This window comes from Ovis canadensis, chromosome 23, assembly GCF_042477335.2.
Source record: "Ovis canadensis isolate MfBH-ARS-UI-01 breed Bighorn chromosome 23, ARS-UI_OviCan_v2, whole genome shotgun sequence".
NCBI classification, from domain to species: domain Eukaryota; kingdom Metazoa; phylum Chordata; class Mammalia; order Artiodactyla; family Bovidae; genus Ovis; species Ovis canadensis.
The window spans coordinates 36563187-36590798 of NC_091267.1; the positions used below are offsets into that span (position 1 = coordinate 36563187).

A 27612-nucleotide genomic window follows, 5' to 3' on the forward strand; every position below is an offset into this window, starting at 1 on the left:
TTAGCGTTATCATTTTTTTTAAGATAAGCATACAATGTGGTTAGTCCCAGTTAAATGCCCACATGGGAAGATTATTTGTGTTCAATACATAATATATTTTCAAATCATACAATATGAATTATGTACTGGAACAGATGAACTTTTTACTACCACTATTGTCTTAACTGTCCTTCCCCTTCAAATCATATTAATATGTTCGGGTATTTCTTATTTAATACTTATAATCACATGAATAAGAAAATTTTATGTCCTTTTCTTATATTACCTAGATTAAATACATTTACCCTGAAGGGTATGCATTTCTTAATTTTCCAGTATAGATTATTTTTAAAATATGTGTTATTTTTATAGTCTAATGCCCTTGATCAATTAAAAATGAAAATATATAATGTTTTTGTTGTAAATTATCTAGAAACAGATTTAATTAACTGTTAGACTTTGAAATATTTACTGTCAAAATGAAGTTATATATTATTTCTAAAGTTTCTAATTATACTTACTGTTCGATCTAAACATTTTATTCTAGTTTTTAATTAAACATTTTATGAAATCATCTTACTATAGATAATTCATCCTTTCTAGGAAAATTGAACAGTAAATCATTCTTTTCCAATATGAGCAAGTGTACATCAGAAATACTTTATCAGCAATCAGAACAATATCCTTTTTTTATGATTCTTATTGAACTTTGCTTTTGGCTACCTTTATATTAACTGTTTTCAGCTATATTTATACACAATATCAGTCTGGATCCATTTTTTTTTCAGATACAGAAAAATGTGTGAAATGCTCAAAGTTTCAAATACAGGTACATATGTTTGAAAATTAGCTACTGAGCATAAGAAATAGCTTCTTTTCCATAACTATTTTTTGCTATATTTCCAGGATCATATTGAATCTTAGTTGCATAATAACCCCTAATACATGTTGTATTTATCTCTCCTTCTCTATGGTTTTGTTTCTTGGCTGTTTCCAGATTGCATGGTTTGTGGGCAGGCACTTTTGTAAGTTTCCTTACATAATTCTGCCACATAAACTTTCTTTTGACTCACATATCCTAGGAGACATTTTTATCATGACTAATGACAATGATCTAGCTTCTTAAATTTTTTTTGTGCAAACTAATATTACTGAACATACTCATTTTGCCTGTCTCCTAAGCCAGGGCTGTATCTCTAGATACTAATAGGAGAAAAAAATTATATATTGATCTACTAATATCACTAACTGTATTCTTATGGTAATGATAATTCATTTTTACAAAATAGCTACCTGAACTTGATAGGACTTTGTAAGGTAGGAATACATAAGTTCAATTGTATTAAATGAAAGCAAACCAACAAAAAGCCCAAGTAGCTTCATTGTCAGTAATCATATGACAGCCAAATCTGTGTAGGTGCCAAAAGCAATTGAAAGTGATTTAATCTTCGAAGTGCGTTTACTAGAGACTTTCAATTAAAATAAAAATAGATCATAGACCCAAATCTCTCATCCTATGTTTTACTAAATGTAGAGAATCTGATCTACTGCCATAAAGCATGCTAAAACCTTCCAATAAATTGGTAAATACATTTCCTATATATATCATTTTGCATTAACATTTTGGAGACATTTTCTGCATTTTGGAGTAGAGATAGATACCAACTTTGAACATACTAATAATGTCTAAAGCATCATCCATTCCCTCTTGAGAATGTCCTTTTTGAAGATCCTTCTCTTTGGCAAATTTAATTTTTGTTTTTGCAATTAAAGTATTCTCACCTTTTCCTAATATCACAAAAATTTCTTCTGGCCTAATCTTTTGCCTTCTGGTATCTCTCTATTGAATCCTAATTAGAAAATATTTCCATTTTATGGAGTAATCATACATCATAGGGGAAGAAAAAACACAAACACTGCTGCATTGCCAGCAAAACTGTACACATGACTCTATAATGAATTTAAGTCTAATGTTAAAAGTTAATATAAGTGTTCGGCTAATGGGACATCACACTAAATGTAATTTGAAATGAAATGGTTTAGGGCTGTTAGGGCCCTAGACTGTTGGGTCAGAATTTAGTTCTCAGTGCTAATACTGGAATTGGCTGGTCACTGGTTAAATTAGCTAGATACCTACTGCAATTATAATGGTTCCCATTAAGCTTATTTTCTATTTCTAACACATTGGCTCATAGAGCATGCATGATTATGTTTATTGACTTTCCTTTTCTCCCTTATGCTACATGGCCAAGAAACTATACTTATACAACTAATCATTAAAACGTGTCATATTGTCTTAATAATATTACCAATAGATTTAGTGGTCATTTTATTTACTTTGCCTTTTTTGCAAATCTTTTCTGTGTTTTCACTCTGCAGGAAATGGTGGTCCTTTAATATTGGATTAACTTCTGAATGCCATTTGTTTTTACCTATCTGCAGTATATCATTCCTTGAAATATCTAGTCATTATACAACTTAAATTTTATTGCAGTCTGATCTGACTAGAGATAAAATTGGAGGGTGTTCTATTACTTATGAGCTCTTTTAAAAAATCCACATAAAATGACACATTTTAGGAATATGTAAAGGCTATCAAAAATAATTTTTTCAGTCATTGTTGAATTCTACTGTCTTTTAGGTATTTTTCCCTTTCATTTGTCTCTCTGTATAAACCTTCATTGGTGCATTGAATGTGTTTCCTTCAGTATTTTTGAGTTGATGATATATATTAACAGAGTAGAGAAGAAGTGTGAATCATTCAGATATTACTTACATTTGAACTTAAATATATCTTTCTACTGAAGATTGAATGCAAGTGTACTTAGCAGTTTGTAAAGTGGCTTCAAAATTAATTGTGTAACGTTGTTTAAAAAAAATCATGAATGCAGGAAGCTATCTTCCAGTCCTTAACTTTTCTGAAGTCTTTAACTATTGTCTGAATTCCACCTTCAGGAAACACAGCTCTTCTCCAGTTGTCTTTTATCTCTTGCATTTTGTCACAGGCTAAAGCACAGTTGGTTTCCCAGAAAGGTGTCTTTAGTTAGGGTCCAATTAAAGGATAAAGTTTCAAAGCTCTTTCTTGCTAAAATAGAAGCAAGTGGTGGAAATACAGGAACTAGTGAGAAAAGTCAGTGTTTTCAGTAGACAGAACAGTCTGCATATATACGTGTAAATGTACCCATACACATGTAACTTGTGGTGTGAAACAGTAAGTTTACACGTATTACTCACATATATAGCTGCCAATAATTGCATTCATTTAATTCCGAATGGAAAGCATATGCTACAGCTACAAAAAAGTAGACCAGAAGCCAGGCAGACTTAGTTTTAAATTTCAGAGTTAGAACTTCCTCTCTGTGCCTCTTTGGGCTACTTATTTGCTTTTTATTTCCCCTCCTGTTTAGATAATGATCTACATGGCATGGTAAAATAAGTCAGTTAATATTCATGAAGTGCTTGCCTTGTGGTCAACTTTTGAATAATGCTATTTCTCCTTTATCCAATCACTAATCTTGTACCAGGTAGAAGGGCAAGCAGGGCAATCAACATAGCACCATCATTGTCCTAATTATAATTATGGATGTAATTTCTTCTGCTTGCCCCAATGCCTCCATGTTGGGAAAGAGAGGAAAAGTCATGACTGAGGCATTATTTTGTGTACATCTTATAAATGTCACAGTCTCTGACAGTCCACAGCATAACTGTTATCCAGGGTTTGACCAGGCTGAAGGGAAGAATGGAAGTAAGCCAGGATCCCTTTGTTTAGGACTTTTCCTGCTAGATGATGTTTATGAGAATTTCAGGGATTTCTTTGCTTCTTCCCAAGCTCCAGTCTTATGTTAATTTTCAATTACTTTTCTGAAAAATTTTAAAACTGGCTCTCTTTAAAGAATTTACTTTCAATATGAATAGAATATTCCTATTCAGGGATGTTCATGGGCAGAGAAGTCTGGTGGGCTGCAGTTCATGGGGTTGCAAAGAGTTGGACATGATTGAGTGACTGAACAACAGCAAAATTCAGGGACATACTATAGAAAAATAATATATGAGCCAGAAGGTCTGTATCCCTATTCTGACTTTAGAAAGGAAAAGTATTTATTTTTTCAGGTCCTGTAACACTTAACCTTAAAACCTAGTCAGCATCATTTTTATCCTGTTTTTTTTTTTTTTTTAATTAATATCTATAGGTTTGGTGCCTTTACTGTTAAGTGGGATATTTTAACTTGCACTGTTTGGGCTAGTTTGTTATGTTAAAATTCTCAGAATTCTTGTCAATTGAGAATAAGAGGAATGACCAAAAGTTGCCACCATTTTACTGTCCAAAAAAAATAAAAAATAAAAAATAAAGTTCTGAGAGTTCCTAGCAATTCATCTACCCTCTATTTGGCTTAGGCCACAGTTTTTGCACATGTGAAATGAGGGGGCTATATTTCTATTTTCTTCCAACTCTGAAGGAATTACAGCAATTTTCACAGCACGTGTGGAGCCATTACTGTACCAGGAGACACAAGGAAAATAGTACCAAAGTGAACAAGTTGGCTGGCACAAGAAGTGTTCAAACAGGGAAATGCCTCCTGCTCTTGATAAAGCAGATGGGCTGATGAGCATAGCAGAGAGATAGATGATTTTGGCTTTATTATTATCTAGAGAGCTCTCTTATAAATAATAATGATAATAATAATCATGAAAAGTATCTGTAGTCATTAGACTTCTTTTTTCCAAGTTTTTAAAATAGCGATCAAATAAGAAAGGGGATAAAAAATGACTCTCAAGTGTCAGCAGATTTTCACTGCTCTTCGTTTTGTTAAAATTTTTGCAGTAGTCTGAATCGTGGTGAGCAGGCCGTTACTAAATTTATAATGTGATTTTAAGCTGTAATGCAACAGATGTGATCATGCCTCAAATTTCATTGTAAACATAAATGATCCTGTAACCATCAGTCTTACTTATAGTCCTATAGTCTGAGACACTACTGAAATAGGGGGTTATAGCTATTTCTGTGCTTAGTGTCAGGAAGGCCTTGATCTCTGAATATCACTTCCCTTCCCTATCACAATGCCTTAAGTTTATAATTAGAATTTAATTTCTTTGGATTAAACCATTGACCTCTATATCTTGATATGGACTTCACATATCCTTGGGCAAGAGAAGCTAGAGAATAAATTAGGCTGCTAGCAGTCATTGACATTTTAGGTAATCATTTTGTAAATATGTTTGTCTCTCATATGTAGCTGGGTTTAGCTGAAGAACAGGTAGGCAAGAAAGGTGTGACATGCCATAGATAAACTTACTAATGTCCCAAGTAGGACAATCAGCCTGGTTTTTGTATGAGTCCTAGTGTGGCATCATGGGTAGCAGCCTTTGGCATGTGTGGTATAGAAGCTGAGAACTCGTGTTAACAAGTGTGTGCGTGCTTAGTCACTTCAGTCATGTACGACTTCATGTGACCCCCATGGACTGTAGCCTGCCAGGCCCCTCCGTCCATGGGACTGTCCATGCAAGAATACTGGAGTGGGTTGCCATGCCTTCCTCTAGGGATCGAACCTGTGTCTCTTGCGTCTCCTGCCTTGGCTGGTGGGTTCTTGACTATTAGCGCCACCTGGGAAGCCCATGGTATCAAGATGAGGATGAAAAGCCTCTGCAAACCCCACCTATTTCTTTTTATGAAATATTTGTAAAAAATGAGAGTATTGTTTCTAAATAGAAAGTGTTAGATTAAAAACTATGAACATTAAGGAGATTTCTCAGTGGAGGAACTGCCTCGTCATGATTTGCGGAGAGAATATCAACATGCTGTGTTCCTGTGTCCTCCTCAGACTCCCTTTTACTATTGTGATTCTTCCTTTTGCTGACACAGATACAAGGGCATATATAGGGTGTTTCTGAAGCCAAGGATCAAAGAAAATATTCTCTGGGGCTTGGAATTAATTTTATGTCTGTAAACAATCTTCATGGACCTAATGTTAAAAAAAAAACAAAACAGCAAAATAATACAGCAGTTAAACAGATATAAATCCCTGTCTTTTTTATGCAGATGACATTGTTTATTTCTCTGTTATTACACCCCGAAATGGCTTAAATAAGCAACTGTTTGGGGTATCAGATAGAAGTAGGAAAAAATTTAAAATTATCCCAAACTCAAATATATTTTATAGACATTTGTTAATATAGAACTCAGTGATTCTGTTATATATTAAGTCAGTGATCTAAAAATATATTTTATTATTTTGAAACTTAACTCAGTTATAACTATTTTATGGTACTTTTGTGTGATTCCTCTTGTTTATTTTATCCGATTTATATAATGCAATTCTTAAAGGTTACTTTCCATTTACAGTTACTACAAAATATTGCTTATATTTTCCATATTGTACAGTGTATCCTTGAGTCCATCTTATACCCTGTAGTTTGTGCCTCCCTTGCCCCTCATCCTCCCTTCTAGTAACCACTAGTTTTTTTCTCTATATCTATCAGTCTGCTTCTGTTTTGTTATATACAATAGTTTGTTGTATATTTTTGATTCCACACGTAAGTGATATCACAGAGTATTTGTCTTTCTCTGTCTGACTTTTTTCACTTAACATAATGCCTTCCAAGTCCATCCATGTTGCTGAAAACAGCAAAATTTTCCTTCCTTTTTTCCCCTTTATTTATTGCTAGTGTCAAAGTTAAAAAAAAAAAAATGGTGAGGTCCCTAATGGTGGGGCGCCATATCCAACTCTGATATTACTGTATAGTCTCAGCTTAGTAAAAGGACCATCTAGTGGTTTTCCATAAATGCTTGTTGAAGGAAAAATTTCACCTTGTCTCTGTGAAGTCCTTGAATTTTTGATACCAACTAAGTAGTATAAAGATGTTACTATAAATGGAGATAATGAAATAAGATCAGAACTGTGGCCCGTGGCTCTAAAGACCCTGTACTACACAGTTCATGTTGACTTGAACAGCACCCAGGATTTCTGCAGTTTTGCAGGCTCTGAATAAGGTAGCAAAGTTATTTAACCCATGTGCCCCCCCTTTGTTTTTCAGGGAAAGCTTTGATGCTCCATTGAATTATGCTATCATCTTTGAGGCAAGGTATAAACACATCACTTACATTTTCACACATTGGTTTATTTCTAATCAGATACACAACCATATCCACATATCCCCTCCCCAAGTATAGAGGTTTTATGAAGGTGATTGCTGAGTATTGAAAACAGCTATCAAACTTAAACATGGTACACATAGTATTGGGCTTCCCTGGTGGCTCAGACAGAAAAGAATCCACCTGCGATGTGGGAGACCTGGGTTTGATCCCTGGGTTGGGAAGATCCCCTGGAGGAGGGCATGTCAACCCACTCCAGTATTCTTGCCTGGAGAATCCCCATGGACAGAGGAGCTTGGCAGGCTACAGTCCATGGGGTCACAAAGAGTCAGATACAAAGAGTGACTAAGCACAGAAGCACAGACACATAACTTTAGAGCTTCCTTGGCAGCTTAGACAGTAAAGAATCTGTCTGCAATGCAGGAGACCTGGGTTCCATCTCTGGGTTGAGAAGATTCTCCTGGAGAAGGGAATGGCAACCCACTCCAGTATTCTTGCCTGGAGAATTCCATGGAAGAGGAGCCTGGTGGGCTACAGTCCATGGGGTCACAAAGAGTCAGACACAACTGAGTGACTAAACACACACACACACAACGTTAAACCTAACTTTCATGTAGGAACACTCGTTATTTTTGATAACTCAAAATTACTCAGACTAAGCATAAGCAGTCAGATGCATAAAACCAACTCAGAAGGAAAAAGTAAATCCGTGGCCTGCCAATTAGAGTTATTAAATAGCAATCCTAAAACAGAATAATAATGTTCATTCATTTGTCAGAATTGATTTATTTCTTATACAGCTCTAGTGAGAATTAGCCCAGGTGGGCAGAGTAAGAGTGCAAATCCTTTATACTCAGAAACTTTCTTTTATGTAGTTGAGACCATCAAAATATTTAAGAACTCATCCAAACCAGTTTATTGTCAACTAATGCCACAAATTCTGTCATTGATACTTTTTGTGTTATTGTGAATAGATATATTCCTTGAAAAGGAATTAACCCTTTGGGAAAACATCATTAATTCTTGATGTCCAGCTTGATAAATTGCTACTTCAGTGCACCCTTGTGGTGAAAATGTGCCAATGCAGCTTTTCAAACTGCACAGGACAAGTAATACTTCTAGCGGATACTTCTAGCACAGAGTCAGACCCGACTGAAGCGACTTAGCAGTAGCAGCAGCAGTGGATGATTCTTCTTCGGATCCAGAGGTTTAGATTTTCCTGGACACTGTGATGATGTCAGAAATCAAAGCTCCTGAATCTCTTACAGTATATGCACATGGATATGTATTTAAATACCTATTTAATTGGGATAAAATATAACAGGAAAGAAGAATAGGACATGGGCTATTGGTATGAGGTAATAGAAAGAACATGGTACCACCTTTGATGTCAGCTAGACTTGAGTTTCAATCCTGATTAGTTAAGTTTTATGCATGCAGTTCTTGCATGTGTTAATTGTAGGGTTGTTTTGAGGCTCATAAGTATTTAATGTATGTAAAGGTGTAAATGTAATCATTGGCCCCAACATGATATTTTATGTACACATTTTTCTATTTAGAAACATGATATTCTCTAAAAACTCGGAATTGTTTGTGAGCTGACAGATGCCGTAAACGCCTTTTTGTCTCCTAACTAGATGTTGAGCAGCTTCTTTCTTGTGTCATCTATGCCCTCAGTGGCCCATGGAAAACATCCACCCATGTTTTCATTCATGACTTTTCCAGAATTGAAAGTACTATTCACTAACTTCATCTGGAGCAGTTTTAGTCATTTGATAAGTAACAAGTGTCATTTTATAAGTAACAAGTGTCATCCTTTCCTGTTGTTGTTGTTGTTTTTTCCTTCTATTCATCTGCTCTCCTCCTCACCCTCTCCTCCCCCTTCATTTTTCTGGGAATGTCCTCTGCCATAACACAGCCATGGTTGAGCATGGCTCTGCTCCTTGGCCTTAGCAATCTGAAAGGAGGTGAATAGTGAAAAAATGGATTCTAAGAATTGGAATTTGGACCAAATATTTTTTTGTATTTGGTGTTCAAATATTTTTAGGCATTCCTGGGCACTGTGATTTGGTATATGAAATGTATCCATTGATTTTCATAGTTATTTGTACAGCCTAAACCAGTATTTCTCAGTAGGGCACTACAGACTTTGGGGCCAGATATGGCATTGCCCCAAGTACTCCAAGATTTATCCTTAACCCCTGAGTGCTAAGTTCTAGCAACACAGTTCTAGTTATTCCTTGTTTTCAAAAGTCACCTTGGTGTGCCTGACACACAGTGAGGCCAAAGAAACCAAAATGCTGGAGCAGAGAAAGTTTTGTTGCAGGACCACGCAAGGAGGTGAATGACTGGTGCCCTAAATTCTCTGAACTCCTCAAAGACTCTGCACATTGCATAGACATATGAAATGGAGACAGCACTTTGTTGACAAAGGTCCCTATAGTCAAAGCTATGGTTTTTCCATTTGTTATGTGTGGATGTGAAAATTGGACCATCAAGAAGGCTGAGCGCCGAAGAATGATGCTTTCAAAGTGTGGTGTTGGAGAAGACTCTTGACAGTGCATTGGACTGCAAGGAAATCAAACCAGTCAGTCCTAAAGGAAATCAGTCCTGAATATTCATTGGAAGGAATGATGCTGAAGCTGAAGCTCCAATCCTTTGGCCACCTGATGTGAAGAACTGACTGATTGGAAAAGACCCTGATGCTGGGAAAGACAGGGTGGGAGGAGAAGGGGGTGACAGAGGATGAAATGGAGGGTTGGCATCACTGACTCAATGGACTTGAGTCTGAGCAAACTCAGGGAGATGGTGAAGGACAGGGAGGCCTGGCCTGCTGCAGTCCATGGGGTCTCAAAGAGTCGGACACGGCTGAGCGACTGAACAACGTGAAGGTTGTGTGACTCATGGCTGTCCTTAGTAAAGTGAAGCCTAAGTGTCTCCATTTTTCTTCTGTTTCTCCTAAGATGGCTAAATCTTGACTGTTTTGGGTGACTGTGGCAGCAGTTTTCTTGACTATATGTTTTAAAAGAAGTACTACTGTCCCTCTCCTTTGTGGGGCTTAGTAAGGGTAAACTTTAACCAAGGAAGCTGAAACAGGAACCCATGAGAGCTTGACCATGCCATTGAATTCTGGACCAAAAAAAAAAAGCTGAATTCAGCTTGTTCTTCCCTGCTGCTGCTACTGCTGCTAAGTCGCTTCAATCGTATCCGACTCTGTGTGACCCCATAGACGGAAGCCTACCAGGCTCCCCCGTCCCCGGGAGTCTCCAGGCAAGAACACTGGAGTGGGTTGCCATTTCCTTCTCCAATGCATGAAAGTGAAAAGTGAAAGGGAAGTTGCTCAGTTGTGTCCGACTCTTAGCAACCCCATGGACTGCAGCCTACCAGGCTCCTCCGTCCATGGGATTTTCCAGGCAAGAGTACTGGAGTGGGATGCCATTGCCTTCTCCATGTTCTTCCCTAAGCCCCAGGAAAAACACTAATATATCACAGAAGATAGAGGAAGTCAATTTCCCCACACTTCCATGTGTGTAATTCTATATTTAAGAAGCTATTCATGCTGCAAGTCACTGAATAAACATTTGCTGTGCGGAGTCATTTTATTTACATGCAACAGTTAAGGATTCTCTTTATTTTACTTTTAGGAGCCATGTATGGAGAAAAACTTTTTTAGTGTCCATCTGCTCATTTTCTTTTCATCTAATATGAAGATTCTCTGTTATGACAATCTGTTCCTTAATAGCCAGATATTCTAACATAAGAAACACAGAAACATTGCCCACAACTTTGGAAATAATTCCAGTTTATTGGACTCTTCTTTTTGCTGTAATCACATTTGCGCAGTTCGTGGCTATTTTAATTATTGCAAAATACAACTCCAAGTTAAAGATGTTCATCATTATAATAAAGATAAAAAATAGAAAATAAAGTTCTTTTCTGCAAAGCAGGATAGCTAAATTTTAAGTGTCATCAGTGGAGCAAAAACTATTTCTTATAAAAATGAATTAGCTATAATTAACTTAGATCATTTCTATTTCTTGTTTGCCTTCATCTTAATTTGCTAATACACAGTGATGTCATGCTCAGTTCATCTGATGTTACCCTAGAAGGGTGTTATCTCTCTATTTTTCCTCCTCTTGTTTGTTTTCATCATATAGCATATTTCTGTGCCTCTGCCCAAGTTCACTGCCTTTGCCTCTTACCTTGCACTTGTACCATTTCCCTAGCCCTGGAGGATAGACTGCACTTGATTCAATTTTTATTCCCCTCGCCCTTCATCTGAAACATTTGCCTCAGATTTCCAACTTGCTTATAGCTGTCTAAAGTTTGACCTGAACTGTCTAAGAATAGTCTTGCCCACTTTAGATCTCCTTTGAATTTGCAGCCTTCCTTTTAAACTTGACCACATCACCACCATCTTCTCTCAACACTGCAGCAAATGTCCTTGGACTGACAGACTGTATTCCTGTGCTTTGGACCAGTATTTTTCACATTCTGTATCATGGCCCATTCGTGGATTTTCAAGTGAATGTAGTGAGTTTTGATAACTTTAAAAAAATGAAATAGAGAATATAAATGATCTGTTTTACTGTAGAAATGCATATATATGCTAGCTTATGATGTAAAATACATTTCTGCCTGTGCTATTGGTCTAAAAAGTTGGAAAACATTGCTTTCAGAGAGCACTGTGATTTCAGATTGCCTGCAGATGCCCAGTAATCACTTCCACCTACCCTGCTTCTCACTTCTGCTCTTGATATATTCTTAGATCTTTCTGGCACAACAATTTGTTCCACATTTAAAATTATCTTCGGGCTCTAACCCATATTTTCATTCATCTCAGTTAAATGTACCCTACAAGGTTGCCAGATTTAACAAATAAAGATACAGAATGCCCAGTTGTATTTGAATTTCAGATTAGCAATAATTTTAATATGTTATTCCCAATATCACATGTTTATCTGGAATTCACATTTAATTGTGAGTGTTGTATTTTATCTAGGAACCTTTGTGTGCTAAGTCACTTCAGTCATGTCTGACTTTGTGCAACCCTATGGACTGTAGCCCACCACCCCACCCCCCCCTGCCCCCAGGCTCCTCTGTCCATGGGATTCTCCAGGAAAAGATATTGGAGTGGGTTGCTGTGTCCTCCTCCAGGGTCTCTTCCCAACCCAGGGATTGAACCTGCATCTCTTATGTCTCCCGTTTTGGCAGGAAGGTTCTTTACCGATAGCGCCACATGGAAAGCCCCTTGGAATCTTAATCATATTCAAAAATCAACTCAAGATATTCCTGACTGGGCCACCCCTTAACTAAATGAAAAAGACAAGAGGATCTGATAAATGAGTGTGATGACTGAATATAGAAAATGATCAGAGAAGAACAAAGGGGATAGTAGACAGTAATATAAACTGAAAAAGGCATATGGGAATAATTGATGAACACTGGAATGGGTAGCCTATCCCTTCTCCAGCAGCTCTTCCCAGTCCAGGGATTGAAGCAGGGTCTCCTGCATTGCAGGCAGATTCTTTACCAACTGAGCTGTCAGGGAAGCCCCAGTAACAGGACCAGAGTGTAGCAAAATCAGTACTATGGGATTGATAAGAATCCAACCAAAAAGTTGAGCACCCACCACCAGGGGGCAGTAGACAGTCCGAGGGGGCTAAAGTGCAAACCTGGCAGCATCCTAGTTTTGATAGTGAAGATGTTAAGGCCCAGGCGTTCAGTTGGTTAACAGATGTATAGAGGTCAAATTGATACAGTGTAACGGGAAGTCTTGCTGAAATGGCATTTAGGGTTTGGAAGCAAAAATTGCTGAGGGCCAGAGTAAATGCAAATTTGATCAGACAACCTAAATGTTTGCCTTTTTGTTTAACTGATTATGTTGCTATGAATACACTTTTTACCTAAGAGCATTTATGATGAGTCCTGATCAAAGCATTTTTTGGAATCACATTAAAATTAGCCAAAAAATTAACAAGTGATTACAGTGATTTCCTATTTGTTGTTCAGTAGCTCAGTCCTTTCTGACTCTTTGAGACCTCATGGACTGCAGTAAGCCAGGCTTCCCTTTTCTTCACTATCTCTGGAGTTTGCTCAAACTCATGTCCACTGAGTCAATGATGTCATCAACCATCTCATCCTTTGTCACCCCTTTCTCCTCCTGCCCTCAATCTTCCCAACATCAGGGTCTTTTCCAATGAGTTGACTCTTCATATCAAGTGGCCAAAGTATTGGAGCTTCAGCTTCAGCATCAGTCCTTCCAATGAATATTCAGGACTGATTTCCTTTAGGATTGACTGGTTTGATATCCTTGCTGTCCAAGGGACTCTCAAGAGTCTTCTCCAACACTGCAGTTCGAAAGCATCAATTCTTTGATGCTCACCCTTCTTGATAGTCAAAGTCTCACATCCATAGATGACTACTGGAAAAACCATAGCTTTAACTATAGGGACCTCTGTCAACAATGTAATGTCTCTGCCTTTTGCTGCACTATCTAGGTTTGCCATAGCTTTTCTCAAAGGACCAAACATTGTTTGATTTCATGGAGGCACTCACTGTCCACGGCAGTTTTGGAGCCCAGGAAAATAAAGTCTGCTATTCTTTCCATGTTTCTCCATCTATTTGCCGTGAAGTGTTGGGATCAGATGCCATGATCTTTAGTTTTTGAATGTTAAGTTTAAAGCCAACTTTTTCATTCTCTTCTTTCACCTTCATCAAGAGGCTCTTTACTTCCTCTTCTCTTTCTGCCATAAGGGTGGTGTCATCTGCATATCTGAGGTGATTGATATTTCTCCCAGCAATCTTGATTCCACCTTGAACTTCATCCAGTCTGGCATTTCACATGTTGCACTCTGCATATAAGTTAAATAAGCAGAGTGACAATATACAGCCTTGATGTACGCCTTTCCCAACTTTGAGGCAATCCAGTGTTCCATGTCCAGTTCTTGACCTGCATACAGGTTTCTCAGGAGACAGATGAGGTGGTCTGATATTCCCAAAGCTTGAAGAATTTTCCAGTTTGTTGTGGTCCATAGAGTCAAAGGTTTTAGCATAGTCAATGAAGCAGAAGTCAATGTTTTTCTGGAATTCCCTTGCTTTTTCTATGATCCAAGGGATGTTGGCAATTTAATCTCTGGTTCCTCTGCCTTTTATAAATCTAGGTTGTATATCTGGAAGTTCCATCATGTCTGGATTGTGAAACAATTACCAACAGGTGATTTCAATTATCTAATATGGCCCAGCCTATTAGTGGTATAGAACCATACCTAGCAGTATTCAGGGATAATTTTAGTGCCTATGCCTTCAATAGATATTTGTTCAGTGTTTAGGTGAAAAATGTCTTCACCTTTGTAAGACTGCTTCCATGTGCCACTCCCCTGATCCAGAAGTTCCTCTGTAGAAGTATAATGATGTTCACTGCTTATCTTTTCTCATGCATGAACTGAGTAAAAGAAAACTCAAATAAATGTAAGAAAACCATTGGTTAGACTTTATAGTTTCATAACACATCTGTAAAAGTATCTGGGCCAAAGGCTATAGTGTTGGTAAGCTTTATATGTATATAGCATATGTGTGTATATATACATATATATTTTTTCCTAATTCCATCTCTTTAGATGTATTCAAAAATATACAGTGTGTAAACCAGATAAAGATAGAGTGGCCCTTGTTGAACTGGAGATAATGCCCATAAACAAGATTTTCCTTCCTCAGATAGGGATCTCTCTGGACTGTGGTGTCTTTTTGAATCAGGACATATGAGGTCCTGATCCACATAACTATTTGAATGTATAGATTCTATTCAATTACATTTTAATTTTATTAGTTTAAAAAATAAATTTCTGCATCTTCATTATGTGGTTATGTACATTGCAAGTGGTATGTGATAACATATCATGATGAGTGAAGTGAATGAAAGTCACTCAGTCATGTCCGACTTTTTGTCTCTTTACAACCCCATGGACTATACAGTCCATGGAATATTTCAGGCCAGAATACTGGAGTGGGTAGCCTTTCCCTTCTCCGGGGGATCTTCCCAACCCAGGGATCGAACCCAGGTCTCCTGCATTTCAGGAGGATTCTTTACCAGCTGAGCCACAAGGGAAGCCCAATAACACTGGAGTGGGTAGCCTATCCCTTCTTCAGGAGATCTTCCCGACATTGCAGGTGGATTCTTTACAAACTGAGCTATCAGGGAAGCCCAAAATATCACAATATTAAACATTAAATATCACAATAGGGTTATTATAAATGTCGTTAGGAGACTGTTTCTTTATACATGATTTCAAGAGTTTCACAGAAGAGAATGTTAAATATTGGGCCCCAAAGGCGAGTTCTTCCATGGGTTTACTGTATGATACTTTGCAAAAAAAAAAAAAAATGTAGTGTTACTATTCCAGTGAAATAAAGGTGTTATTTCTCTTTTTAAAATACACTTATAAAGCTAATGTGGAGAAGGTAATTTCAAAAGTAGTACGATTAAAGCAACTTTATCTTGCTCTAAAATTCAGTGTCTGAAATGGAGCACACTGTTTACAAAGGCATCAAGCTGTGGAGTAATGTTACTTAACAATGAAATTCAGCACTTACCTACTATTTTTCCAAATTACTAACATTTAGTAGCACTAATTCTGATTATTTTTGCTAAGACTTTAGTGAACTTAGGACAAAATGGTGTGATTCTGGTTGATAAATCTTTTGATTTTAGCATTTTTTGTTTGCTAATGCTCATGATTTACCCACGTCAAGCAACATCTCTGTTTTAGTTCATGCGTTAGGTTCAAATCTTAAACCAACAATAGCTTCTCTACTGGTGAATGTCTTTGAACAATTATAGTCTTAGTCCTTTAGAAATAGGTTACTTACATTCTTCCTTGTGTGTGTTAGTTGCTCAGTCATGTCAGACTGTTTGCGACCCCATGAGCTGTAGCCTGCCAGGCTTCTCTGTCCATGGAATTCTCCAGGAAAGAATACTGGAGTGGATTGCCATTCCCTTCTCAAGAGGATCTTCCCGACCCAGGGATCAAACCCTGTTTCTTGCATCACAGGCAGATTCTTTACCATTTGAGCCACAGGGAAGAAGGAACTCCTCCTTGGGCATTCTGTTAAAAAAGGACCTCCTCTGCATTTAGTTGCTGTCTGTTACAATATTACAGCATTATGACAAAGCCATTACTTTAGCCTCAGTTCTGTTGGAACAGAACAGATGGCCAGTTAATTTCCTCCAGGTGGAGCTCTGCATTGTTACTGCGGTCTGATGTGTTTCTCCTGGAACTCTGTAACCTGAGACAAGGTACAGAGCCCTTGACTGGCCCTTATATTCAAAAGGGTCACCGCAAACCAGTCGGAGCATTTTATACTTTAAAGAACCTCACTCCAGGGAACATTATAAACATTTTAGTATAATTAACCTATGCTGTGAGGTTAATATTCAAACTCTTACGGATGAGACAGTCTCTCTCTTTCATTTTTAATACTGATGACCAGGAGAGGCTATAAAATGTGGTGATCAAAACTGAATAAAATGTAGGCTCTGAAACCAGAGCTTGTCTCTTCTTGTTTGATAAATTATACAACCTCTCTGAAGCTTAGTTTCCTCATCTGTTAAACAGAGATGATAATGGTGGTGATAGTCATCTATTCCTGGGGCTGTTGTGAGCATTAAATGATAAAATCCATATAAGATTCTTGCTTAGTATAATTATTAAGTACCCAATTAATGGGAAACACACATATAATAGAATTTTAGGAAAGCATTTCCTTTTGTGTAAAATAGCCAAAGAAAAATAAAAGTTGTCATGGAGTTAACAAGAACGCTAATTTAGAGAACTGTCAATTCTCTACCATTTTAGGAGCCAAAGAATTGCATGTTTAGAGACAAGCCGAGTCAGTTTTGAGGACCTTTCTATTGAAAATGCTTGGAAATTCAACACAGTTAAAATTAGAATTCTTAGGACTGGGCAAGAAGGACAGGACAAACAGTCCTGTTAAAATAATTTTTGTCTGTTATCACTTTTGCTGTTAATTTGCAAAACCTATGGCTCAAGTTAATGAGATAACCTTGGATCGTGTAATTGTGACTCACACAATCTGAAAAAGTATAGCAAAACAACAGTTTTTATTCAGTTTTTGATTTTCTTTTAAAAATTTTTGACTTGTACTAAGCTCTTGTTTTTTTTTAAACTTTTTATTTTTTTAACTTTTTATTTCATATTGAAGTATAGCAATGCTGTGACAGTTTCAGGTGCACAGCAGAGTGACTCAGCCATGCAAATACAAGTATCCGTTCTCCCACAAACTCACCCTCCCATCCAGGCTGCCACATAACATTGAGCAAAGTTCCCTGCACTGTACAGTAGATCCTTATTGATTACCATTTTAAATATAACAGTTTATTATTAAATTATTTGAGTAATTAATTTCAAAATTTTTCTAATTTCATATTACCCAAATAGATCGCAGAAAGAAAGGAGACTTATTTCTGAATATAAAACTGTGCTATTCCAAAGTAAATGTAAGAAGACTTTAGGAATTACGTATATTATCAAATTTATGAGATTTGGACACTCGTTTAACTGTGATTGACTTTTAAAGTTTCAGTTCTTTTGGATAAGTTACAGTTTTACCTTAAGAAGCTTTTGAGGGGAAGGTGAGTGGCACTTGGGAACTGCCATTGGTTTTATTTTATTTTATTTTATGTGCCAAAGAGCTCTTTATTTTTTTTTAATTTTTATTTTTACTTTATTTTACTTTACAATACTGTGTTGGTTTTGCCATACATTGACATGAATCTGCCACGGGTGTACATGAGTTCCCAATCATGAACCCCTTCCCACCTCCCACCCCATATCATCTCTCTGGATCATCCCCGTGCACCAGCCCCAAGCATCCTGTATCCTGTATCGAACATAGGCTGGCGATTCATTTCTTGCATGATAGTATACATGTTTCAATGCTATTCTCCCAAATCATTCCACCCTCTCCCTCTCTCTCAGAGTCCAAAAGTCCATTCTATACATCTGTGTCTCTTTTGCTGTCTCACATACAGGGTTATCATTACCATCTTTCTAAATTCCATATATATGTGTTAGTATACTGTATTGGTGTTTTTCTTTCTGGCTTACTTCACTCTGTATAATCGGCTCCAGTTTCATCCATCTCATTAGAACTGATTCAAATGTATTCTTTTTAATGGCTGAGTACTCCATTGTGTATATGTACCACGGCTTTCTTATCCATTCGTCTGCTGATGGACATCTAGGTTGTTTCCATGTCCTGGCTATTATAAACAGTGCTGTGATGAACATTGGGGTACATGTGTCTCTTTCAATTCTGGTTTCCTCAGTGTGTATGCCCAGCAGTGGGATTGCTGGGTCATATGGCAGTTCTATTTGCAATTTTTTAAGGAATCTTCACACTGTTCTCCATAGTGGCTGTACTAGTTTGCATTCCCACCAACAGTGTAGGAGGGTTCCCTTTTCTCCACACCCTTTCCAGCATTTATTGCTTGTAGACTTTTGGATCGTAGCCATTCTGACTGGTGTGAAATGGTACCTCATTGTGGTCTTGATTTGCATTTCTCTGATAATGAGTGATGTTGAGCATCTTTTCATGTGTTTGTTAGCCATCCGAATGACTGCTTTGGAGAAATGCCTATTTAGTTCTTTGGCCCATTTTTTGATTGGGTCGTTTATTTTTCTGGAGTTGAGCTGCATGAGTTACTTGTATATTTTTGAGATTAGTTGTTTGTCAGTTGCTTCATTTGCTATTATTTTCTCCCATTCAGAAGGCTGTCTTTTCACCTTGCTTATAGTTTCCTTTGTTGTGCAGAAGCTTTTAATTTTAATTAGATCCCATTTGTTTATTTTTTGCTTTTATTTCCAGGATTCTGGGAGGTGGATCATAGAGGATCCTGCTGTGATTTATGTCGGAGAGTGTTTTGCCTATGTTCTCCTCTAGGAGTTTTATAGAAGAAGTAAAACTCTCACTGTTTGCAGATGACATGATCCTCTACATAGAAAACCCTAAAGACTCCACCAGAAAATTACTAGAGCTAATCAATGAATATAGTAAAGTTGCAGAATATAAAATCAACACACAGAAATCCCTTGCATTCCTATACACTAATAGTGAGAAAGTAGAAAAAGAAATTAAGGAAACAATTCCATTCACCATTGCAATGAAAAGAATAAAATACTTAGGAATACATCTACCTAAAGAAACTAAAGACCTATATATAGAAAACTATAAAACACTGATGAAAGAAATCAAAGAGGACACTAATAGATGGAGAAATATACTATGTTCATGGATTGGAAGAATCAATATAGTGAAAATGAATATACTACCCAAAGCAATCTAGAGATTCAATGCAATCCCTATCAAGCTACCAACAGTATTTTTCACAGAACTAGAACAAATAATTTCAAGATTTGTATGGAAATACAAAAAACCTCAAACACCCGAAGCAATCTTGAGAAAGAAGAATGGAACTGGAGAAATCAACTTGCCTGACTTCAGGCTCTACTACAAAGCCACAGTCATCAAGACAGTATGGTACTGGCACAAAGACAGACATATAGATCAATGGAACACAATAGAAAGCCCAGAGATAAATCCACACACCTATGGACACCTTATCTTTGACAAAGGAGGCAAGAATATACAATGGAGTAAAGACAATCTCTTTAACAAGTGGTGCTGGGAAAACTTGTCAACCACTTGTAAAAGAATGAAATTAGATCACTTTCTAACACCACACACAAAAATAAACTCAAAATGGATTAAAGATCTAAATGTAAGACCAGAAACTGTAAAACTCCTAGAGGAGAATATATGCCATTGGTTTTATACTTGTTGGATTTTAAAAACTACTGTTTCTTCTTCCTTCACAAAGGCAGGGACATTGGCAAGATAAAAATGCTCATCCTCCTTTCAACTATAGTATTTGTCTGTAAACATTTCAGAAATAAGTTCCTGATAGTTTTTTTATGTTTCATATTTTAACACACAAGTGTGTAAGATCAGTAGCAGTGCCCCTTATGAGACTTAATAATTAGATCTTCTTCAGGTGGATAGGTTTATCATTAGATTACTAATATCATACTATCTTGGTTCTAAATGCTGTCCATCCATAGATGCTACAGATCAGTTATATTTATGTAGAAATCCTGAAAGATGATGCTGTGAAAGTGCTGTACTCAATATGCCAGCACATTTGGAAAACTCAGCAGTGGCCACAGGACTGGAAAAGGTCAGTTTTCATTCCAATACCAAAGAAAGGCAATGCCAAAGAATGCTCAAACTACCACGCAATTGCACTCATCTCACATGCTAGTAAACTAATGCTCAAAATTCTCCAGCCAGGCTTCAGCAATACATGAACCGTGAACTCCCTAATGTTCAAGCTGGTTTTAGAAAAGGCAGAGGAACCAGAGATCAAATTGCCAACATCCACTGGATCATGGAAAAAGCAAGAGAGTTCCAGAAAAACCTCTATTTCTGCTTTATTGACTATGCCAAAGCCTTTGACTGTGTGGATCACAATAAACTGTGGAAAATTCTGAAAGAGATGGGAATACCAGACCACCTAACCTGCCTCTTGAGAAATCTGTATGCAGGTCAGGAAGCAACAATTAGAACTGGACATGGCACAAAAGACTGGTTCCAATAGGAAAAGGAATACGTCAAGGCTGTATATTGTCACCCTGCTTATTTAACTTCTATACAGAGTCCATCATGAGAAACGCCGGGCTGGAAGAAACACAAGCTGGAATCAAGATTGCCGGGAGAAATATCAATCACCTCAGATATGCAGATGACACCACCCTTATGGCAGAAAGTGAAGAGGAGTTAAAAAGCCTCTTGATGAAAGTGAAAGAGGAGAGTGAAAAAGTTGGCTTAAAGCTCATCATTCAGAAAACGAAGATAATGGCATCCAGTCCCATCACTTCATGGGAAATAGATTGGGAAACAGTAGAAACAGTGTCAGACTTTATTTTTTTGGGCTCCAAAATCACTGCAGATGGTGACTACAGCCATGAAATTGAAAGACACTTACTCCTTGGAAGAAAAGTTATGACCAACCTAGATAGCATATTCAAAAGCAGAGACATTACTTTGCCAACTAAGGTCCGTCTAGACAAGGCTATGGTTTTTCCTGTGGTCATGTATGGATGTGAGAGTTGGACTGTGAAGAAGGCTGAGCACCGAAGAATTGATGCGTTTGAACTGTGGTGTTGGAGAAGACTCTTGAGAGTCCCTTGGACTGCAAGGAGATCCAACCAGTCCATTCTGAAGGAGATCAACCCTGGGATTTCTTTGGAAGGAATGATGCTAAAGCTGAAACTCCAGTATTTTGGCCACCTCATGCGAAGAGTTGACTCATTGGAAAAGACTCTGATGCTGGGAGGGATTGGGGGCAGGAGAAGAAGGGGACAACAGAGGATGAGATGGCTAGATGGCATCACGGACTCGATGGACGTGAGTCTGATTGAACTCCGGGAGATGGTGATGGACAGGGAGGCCTGGCATGCGGTGATTCATGGGGTCACAAAGAGTCGGACACGACTGAGTGACTGAACTGAACTGAACTGATCACCATGTTTTTAAATTGGAGAAGTTATTTATACTTCTTAGAATGCTAATACAATTTATTATTTTCTGCATTCCTGATGAATTCTGGTCCTAACGGACTTAGAATATAATGTTTTCATTGAAGACACTATCAATGTTGTCTAATACACAGATGAATTAAAGTCTTTAGAAGTGATAAGCAATGAAAAAAGGGGCCACAACATTCCCACTGCTCAACCATAGCTAATTTGAAGTTAAAAAATAGGAAAAACAGGATGTGAGGGCTCTCTGTCTGTGACACTGGTCACCCCATTGATCGCTAGGGATGATTCGACTGACCTGGCTGATGAGGCGGGTGCACCTGTCCTTTCTCACCACTCCAAGTGCCTCCTCCCAAAACTGCACACTCAGCTGACGAGCGTGACCTGCCCTGATAAAGAATGATCATTCCTGGGCCAAGGGTATATGAGTAGCTGTGCTCCCCTGCCAGAACCTCCCCACATGCTCCCAAGGTCCATATGTAGGAGAATGTAGGATAGTCAAGCTTCTAAGACTCCAGACACACCAAATGAGGCGCTGCATGTGGCAGCCTGCCTTTCTTAATAAATAGAAAGCATCAATGAGTCTTATAAATCTTTAGCCACATCTCAAATTGAAGGAATATTTAAAACAGATATATTTTAAATATATTTAAAATAGATAACTGACAAGGACTTACTGTATACACAGGGAGTTCTCGATATTCTGTAATGACCTAAATGGGAAAATAATTTGAAAAAATAATAGAAAGAATTAATTTTAAAAACTTAGTATGTATATCTATAGAGCTTTGTAGCTCTTGTAATAAAAAATATATCAGTGATAGCAGGAAGGAAACAAAAGTTCCCAAGTCCCAACTCTGCTAACACTTTGGGGTTTGGGGTAGGTTGGGCTTTTTCTGTTTTTACAGTATCCAATTTTTGAAAATCTGTTTTGAGGTTCCTGCTTTCCTTGGACCCCATGCATTTGTCTAACCTGTCTGTTGGATGAACCCACCATGGTCCCTTGAGTGTATGGAAATAGACCAGGACCGAGAGATCCAGTTTCAAGTTCCAGCTCTTTGCTTTGTCCTCTCTTGTGTAACAGTGGCAGTTTATTTAACCTCTTGTACCAATGGATCCTCTTATCAAGAAATTACTATAAAACCTTGTTTTAGCCACTACCTAAAATGATGGATTCAAAACTCAATGAAAAGCAATATATGAATCTAAGAAAACAAGTCTGGATTTGTAGAAAATAACATTTCTAAGAAAAAGATGCCTCCTAATTATTTACATGATGGAGAGTGTGAGGTCATTAGTTTGTAAGATTCAATATGACTATGTTCTAGTCCTTCCTTTGGATGTTTATTTTTGTTAATGGCAATATATATGACTTGTCACATGGCAGTTGTTTTGTGGTTGCTGTTTTTATTGTTTCAATGTTTCATTCAGAAGGAACAAGACTAATATCCATTCAAGTGATTTTTTGCATCTTATTACTAACAAGATGCAGCATTTCTGTGTTGATAAACCAATTCTAAGGAAATATACTCTGTCTTTCCCAGTTATAAAGATATTTCTAAGAATGGATTTTCAAATTAATATAATCCTCACTAGTGTTCTAGAAATGCTCTGTACCGTATATTCAAAGTCTGATTTCTGTCCTAGAAAAAGAGAAGTGATTAGATTTGGAAAATGGGTCAAGGAAATAGACATTTATGAATGACATAGTGTTTTATAGCATTAATTATAGTTAGTAGAATGGTATTTCAAGTATATGAATCAAAGTATTTTTCAATTTCTGTCCATTCTGATTTGATTTGCACCTGTTTTTACATATTTAGGACTTTGATGAATAGACAGCCTAGAAGAACACATCCCTGAGTTTTATCTCTGTTTATGAACATCTGTTTAAAGTTGATTTAACATTCAAACATTCACAGAAGCAGATCCTTTCGTCAGGGCAAGGGCCATAGGAGCATTTAGCTCAGGCCTCAAGTTCAAGAGTCTTCATGTAGACTGTCTGTGTAATCTCTGAACAGGGTTATGAAAGGCTATTGACAGGACCAAGTGCAGTATTTCATTATGGGCTTTATTTGTAATTATTAAAATGAAAATGTAATTATTCAAATGTACCATAATTTTAGAATTTTAAAGGACATCTCCTCACTGTTTAAAAATGTTCTGAGAACTGTGGCAATGGAGACTGCCTAGGACCCTTAATTTCAAAGAGACTGGGAGAAGAAAGATTCTAGAAAAAGGAAAAGGACGAATTTTCCTTCTTCACCATCATGGCAGGAGAAATATCCCTTCAGAAATGAGTATGAGACTTGAAGAGCCTATTCTGAGAGTCTCTTCTCCTCCCTGTGCCTCAGAAGACTCCATGGTCCTTGGGCTCTGATGAGCATGAGGTAGGGTAGAAAAGGTCTGAGGAGAGTAGGATGTCTCAGCAGGTCCCTCTATAAAATGGGTTCTGAACATGAAAAAAAGCACCTACAAAGAGGTGATTTTATCCACTTACATAACATAACAGTGAGATGCCCAGAATACCACCACAGAGATTAAGGTGATACAATACTTACTAAAATATCTTTTCTAAGATACCAGAAGGAATTTTTATTATTTCATTCACAAATGTACAGACATTTATCCACTTACATAACTTATTTGTGGTCATTACAGATACTTGTTTTTAAGAGTAAGAGTACAAAATAAATATTAAATATGATTAATGATTAAAACAATTGGAACTAGATAGTGCTAGGACAAATAATACAATTGAATCAGGTCAATGATAAAGCTCTCTAGGTGGGATTTCTACACAAGTACTTTATCAACACTGAGAAAGGGGAAAATTGCAGAGCATCAGGACCATGGAAGCAAACACAGCATCTCTTTTACTCCACCAGTTGGCTATTTTTTTTTCAATTGAAGATTTCTCTTTTATGTAAGATGATAAAAGCATTAATGGAAATCCTCTTTGAAAATAACGGAGCATTCTTCTCAAATCCTGCTTGTTAATGAATTTACTGGTTAGATGTATTAGTTCCAGTGGATTATAACTTCATATGTGTTAAAATATGAAGTGTCTGGACAGAGCATGCAGCAGAGATTTAACTTCTAAATTATTATAAAATATTTTTAGAGTCAGAAAAATATTATCTCTAATTAGATAACTAAATCAGGCTAAAATGTTAGCTCCCTTTGTAAAAATAGATGAATAAAAGTCAAATTTGTGTGTGTGTGTGGAGAAGAGAATGTGTGAAAATGATTGAACATTTAAATTGTATATTTGTATTTCTTTACTTTTAAACTAACAATATATTTTGATGAAATACTTTGAAATTTCTCTAATTATTTTTCCTCACAATTCCTATATTACAAGGAAGTTTTTTGTTAATCTGAACATCTTAATTTACAAATGATAGTTATATTAAAAATCAGAGTTTCATTGTGTAATCCTAGTAGAGTTGAATGTGAATTACCTGTGTGAGGATCATCCATGACTTATTTTCAGTTGTAGACTGATTTCTTCTCTTTGATATTCTTATGGCTTCTTTTCCCTGAGCGTCAAAGTGATAGGCTAAGTGATGCAAACTGACTTTCATGTGAAATCCAGGATAAAATACACTTTATAATTTTGGATTTTAGTATGTGAGGTTTCCTTGAGGCTGTGCTCCTTCTGCAGCCTGGATAAGGAAAAGTTTCCCCCATGAACATGGAAGGACCTGTGCAGATTTGTACTCAGTTGAACACAAGGTGCATATTTTCCTTCCATTCCACAAACTTAAAATACATCAGTGTTCATAACAGCTCTACATGCACCTGAGATACTGTTACGGCACTTATATCTAATTTACAACTCATTTATTCTTCCTGCTTATCTCCTATTTCATGGACCAGTGTCAGTGTTAGTATGGTGGAAAACTAATGCCCTAATCAGACTCCCTAGCAGCCCTGTCAGTTAGTGTCAGGTTTTATTTAGTGATGTTTAGCAATCTATCAGTTTCACTTCCAGAATCTTTGCTTTGATGAGAGAAATACCTTGGTTTTTGAAAAGTCAGTGTTTAAAGAATCACTGATAAGAATATTGATTTTTAATTTGATTCTAGATCACGGTTCTGAAAAGAGAAGCTCTGGATAGGGTGCTGGAAAAGTGGCTGTGACTCTCAGTGTGACATAGATTATGAAACACTGATGTAAAATAACAAATAAAAAATTGGTGGCCAGAATGCATTCCAGGTGTGTCATTTTCTGTGGAAAGGATGATTCACTGCAGTAAATAGATAACATGAGTTCTGTTCAGATTATTTTTTTTTTATTTTTACTGAAAATACTTTGAAAAGCAATTATGAAGACCTGCTTTTTACTGCAAAATCTAAAGTTTTTTGTTTCTCCTTGGGGCTAAATTTTTAAAAGCATATGTAAAATTGGATACCATGTTAATGGTGCTAGCAATGAGTTTAATTGCCAAAAACCATGGGGGCCAATTTTAATAAGGAAAATTCACCTGAGTATCTGTACCCTGTAATTATTTTTCCTAAAAAAAAAAAATGCAGAAATAGAAACAGATCTCCATCCAGATGTGGCTCCTTTCCTCCACATCGCGTTCTTAGTGATTATTAAGAGACACGCAATCAAGTTGGATAGATATTTCTTGAAATGATGCATGGTATGCAATGCATGCTTTCATTGTGCTTCCTGCCATTATGGAATAATGCGTCTTATTTGGAAATACAGTGATCACTTCTGTTGAATCATGCCCAGTCCGTTTGTATAATAACACCCCTGTTTTGTGAATCATTTCAGATTTCAGAGAGCTATGCCTTCCTACCAAGAGAAGCGGTGACACGATTTCTAATGAGCTGCTCAGAGTGCCAGAAAAGAATGCATTTAAACCCAGATGGAACAGATCATAAAGGTAGCCGCAGTGTCAAATAGTGAGATTTCAAGTAATTTTATTCATAATGGCAATTTATAGCCCACATTTTTCGAAGAATGTGGTAGAATGAAACAGTTCAACAAGTCAAATCATCTCATTTATTCAAATAGGAGCCAGTAAATCCACTTACAGAGCAATGCAATGCCCTTCTTCAAGTGAAAGACAGTCTTGGCTGTGGCAAATACTTTTTGTCCTATAATAATGTTTTAATTCTCATTCATTGTGTGTATTTCATGGTGTTTTAACTATCTTCAGCAAGGAAATTGATGTTCCATCTGTGTTCTTTTAAATTTATCATCTTCTTATTTCTAAAAGTAATGAATACTAATTTTCTTTCACTGAAATTTTTTATAGAGAAGTTACTGTTTGGCTTTGGCTTTCATTAAAAATTATTTGGATTATTTTCCTAATATATGAGTTTCTCACAGAGGTTAATCTCAAAGCTATATTGAAGCTAGTCAATTCTCATGTGTTGGAGGATGAGTAGAATGGCAAAATATAAAAATAAAAAGCTTGCTTTTTGCCGTCATGTGGTCCACTTAGAAAGTAAGTGTGGGGACCTCCCTGATGGTCCAGTGGTTAAGACTTTGAACTCCCACTGCAGGTGTGAGAAGTGAAAGTGTTAGTATAGCCCACCAGGCTCCTCTGTCCATGGAATTCTCTAGGCAAGAATACTGAAATGGGTAGCCATTCCCTTCTCCAGGAGATCTGCTTGACCCAGGGATCAAACCTGAGTCTCCTGCATTGCAGGCAGATTCTTTACTGTCTGAGCCACCAGGGAAGCCCAGCCTTGGGTTCCGTCCCTGGTTAGAGCATTAAGATCCCACATGCTGTGTGGCACGGCCAAAAAAAATTGTGTACAGCAAAGGAGAAAAATAAAAAAATACGATGATTTTGTTTAAGCACTGTATTAGCTTCACTCATTGTTATCCAAGATACCGAAACACTCACTTTGTAGTTAGAAATAACCAGTTTATCCATAGTGCTATTTTGTCCCCAAACAC

The 27612-nt window shown here is 37.1% G+C and overlaps 1 protein-coding gene across 6 annotated transcripts in view; it reads left to right on the forward strand.

Annotated features, from left to right (window-relative positions):
- The window catches only part of NOL4 (nucleolar protein 4), a 460596-nt gene that overhangs the window by 105311 nt on the left and 327673 nt on the right, over positions 1 to 27612 (forward strand). For 3 of the 6 annotated variants that reach the window (XM_069568798.1, XM_069568802.1, XM_070289454.1), the window contains exon 3: positions 26476 to 26587. In XM_069568798.1, coding sequence (XP_069424899.1) covers positions 26476 to 26587 — 112 coding nt within the window. Of the gene's footprint in view, positions 1 to 745; positions 809 to 5617; positions 5657 to 6434; positions 6456 to 26475; positions 26588 to 27612 lie in introns of all 6 variants that reach the window. The other 3 variants (XM_069568797.1, XM_069568800.1, XM_069568799.1) reach the window with 2 other exon arrangements.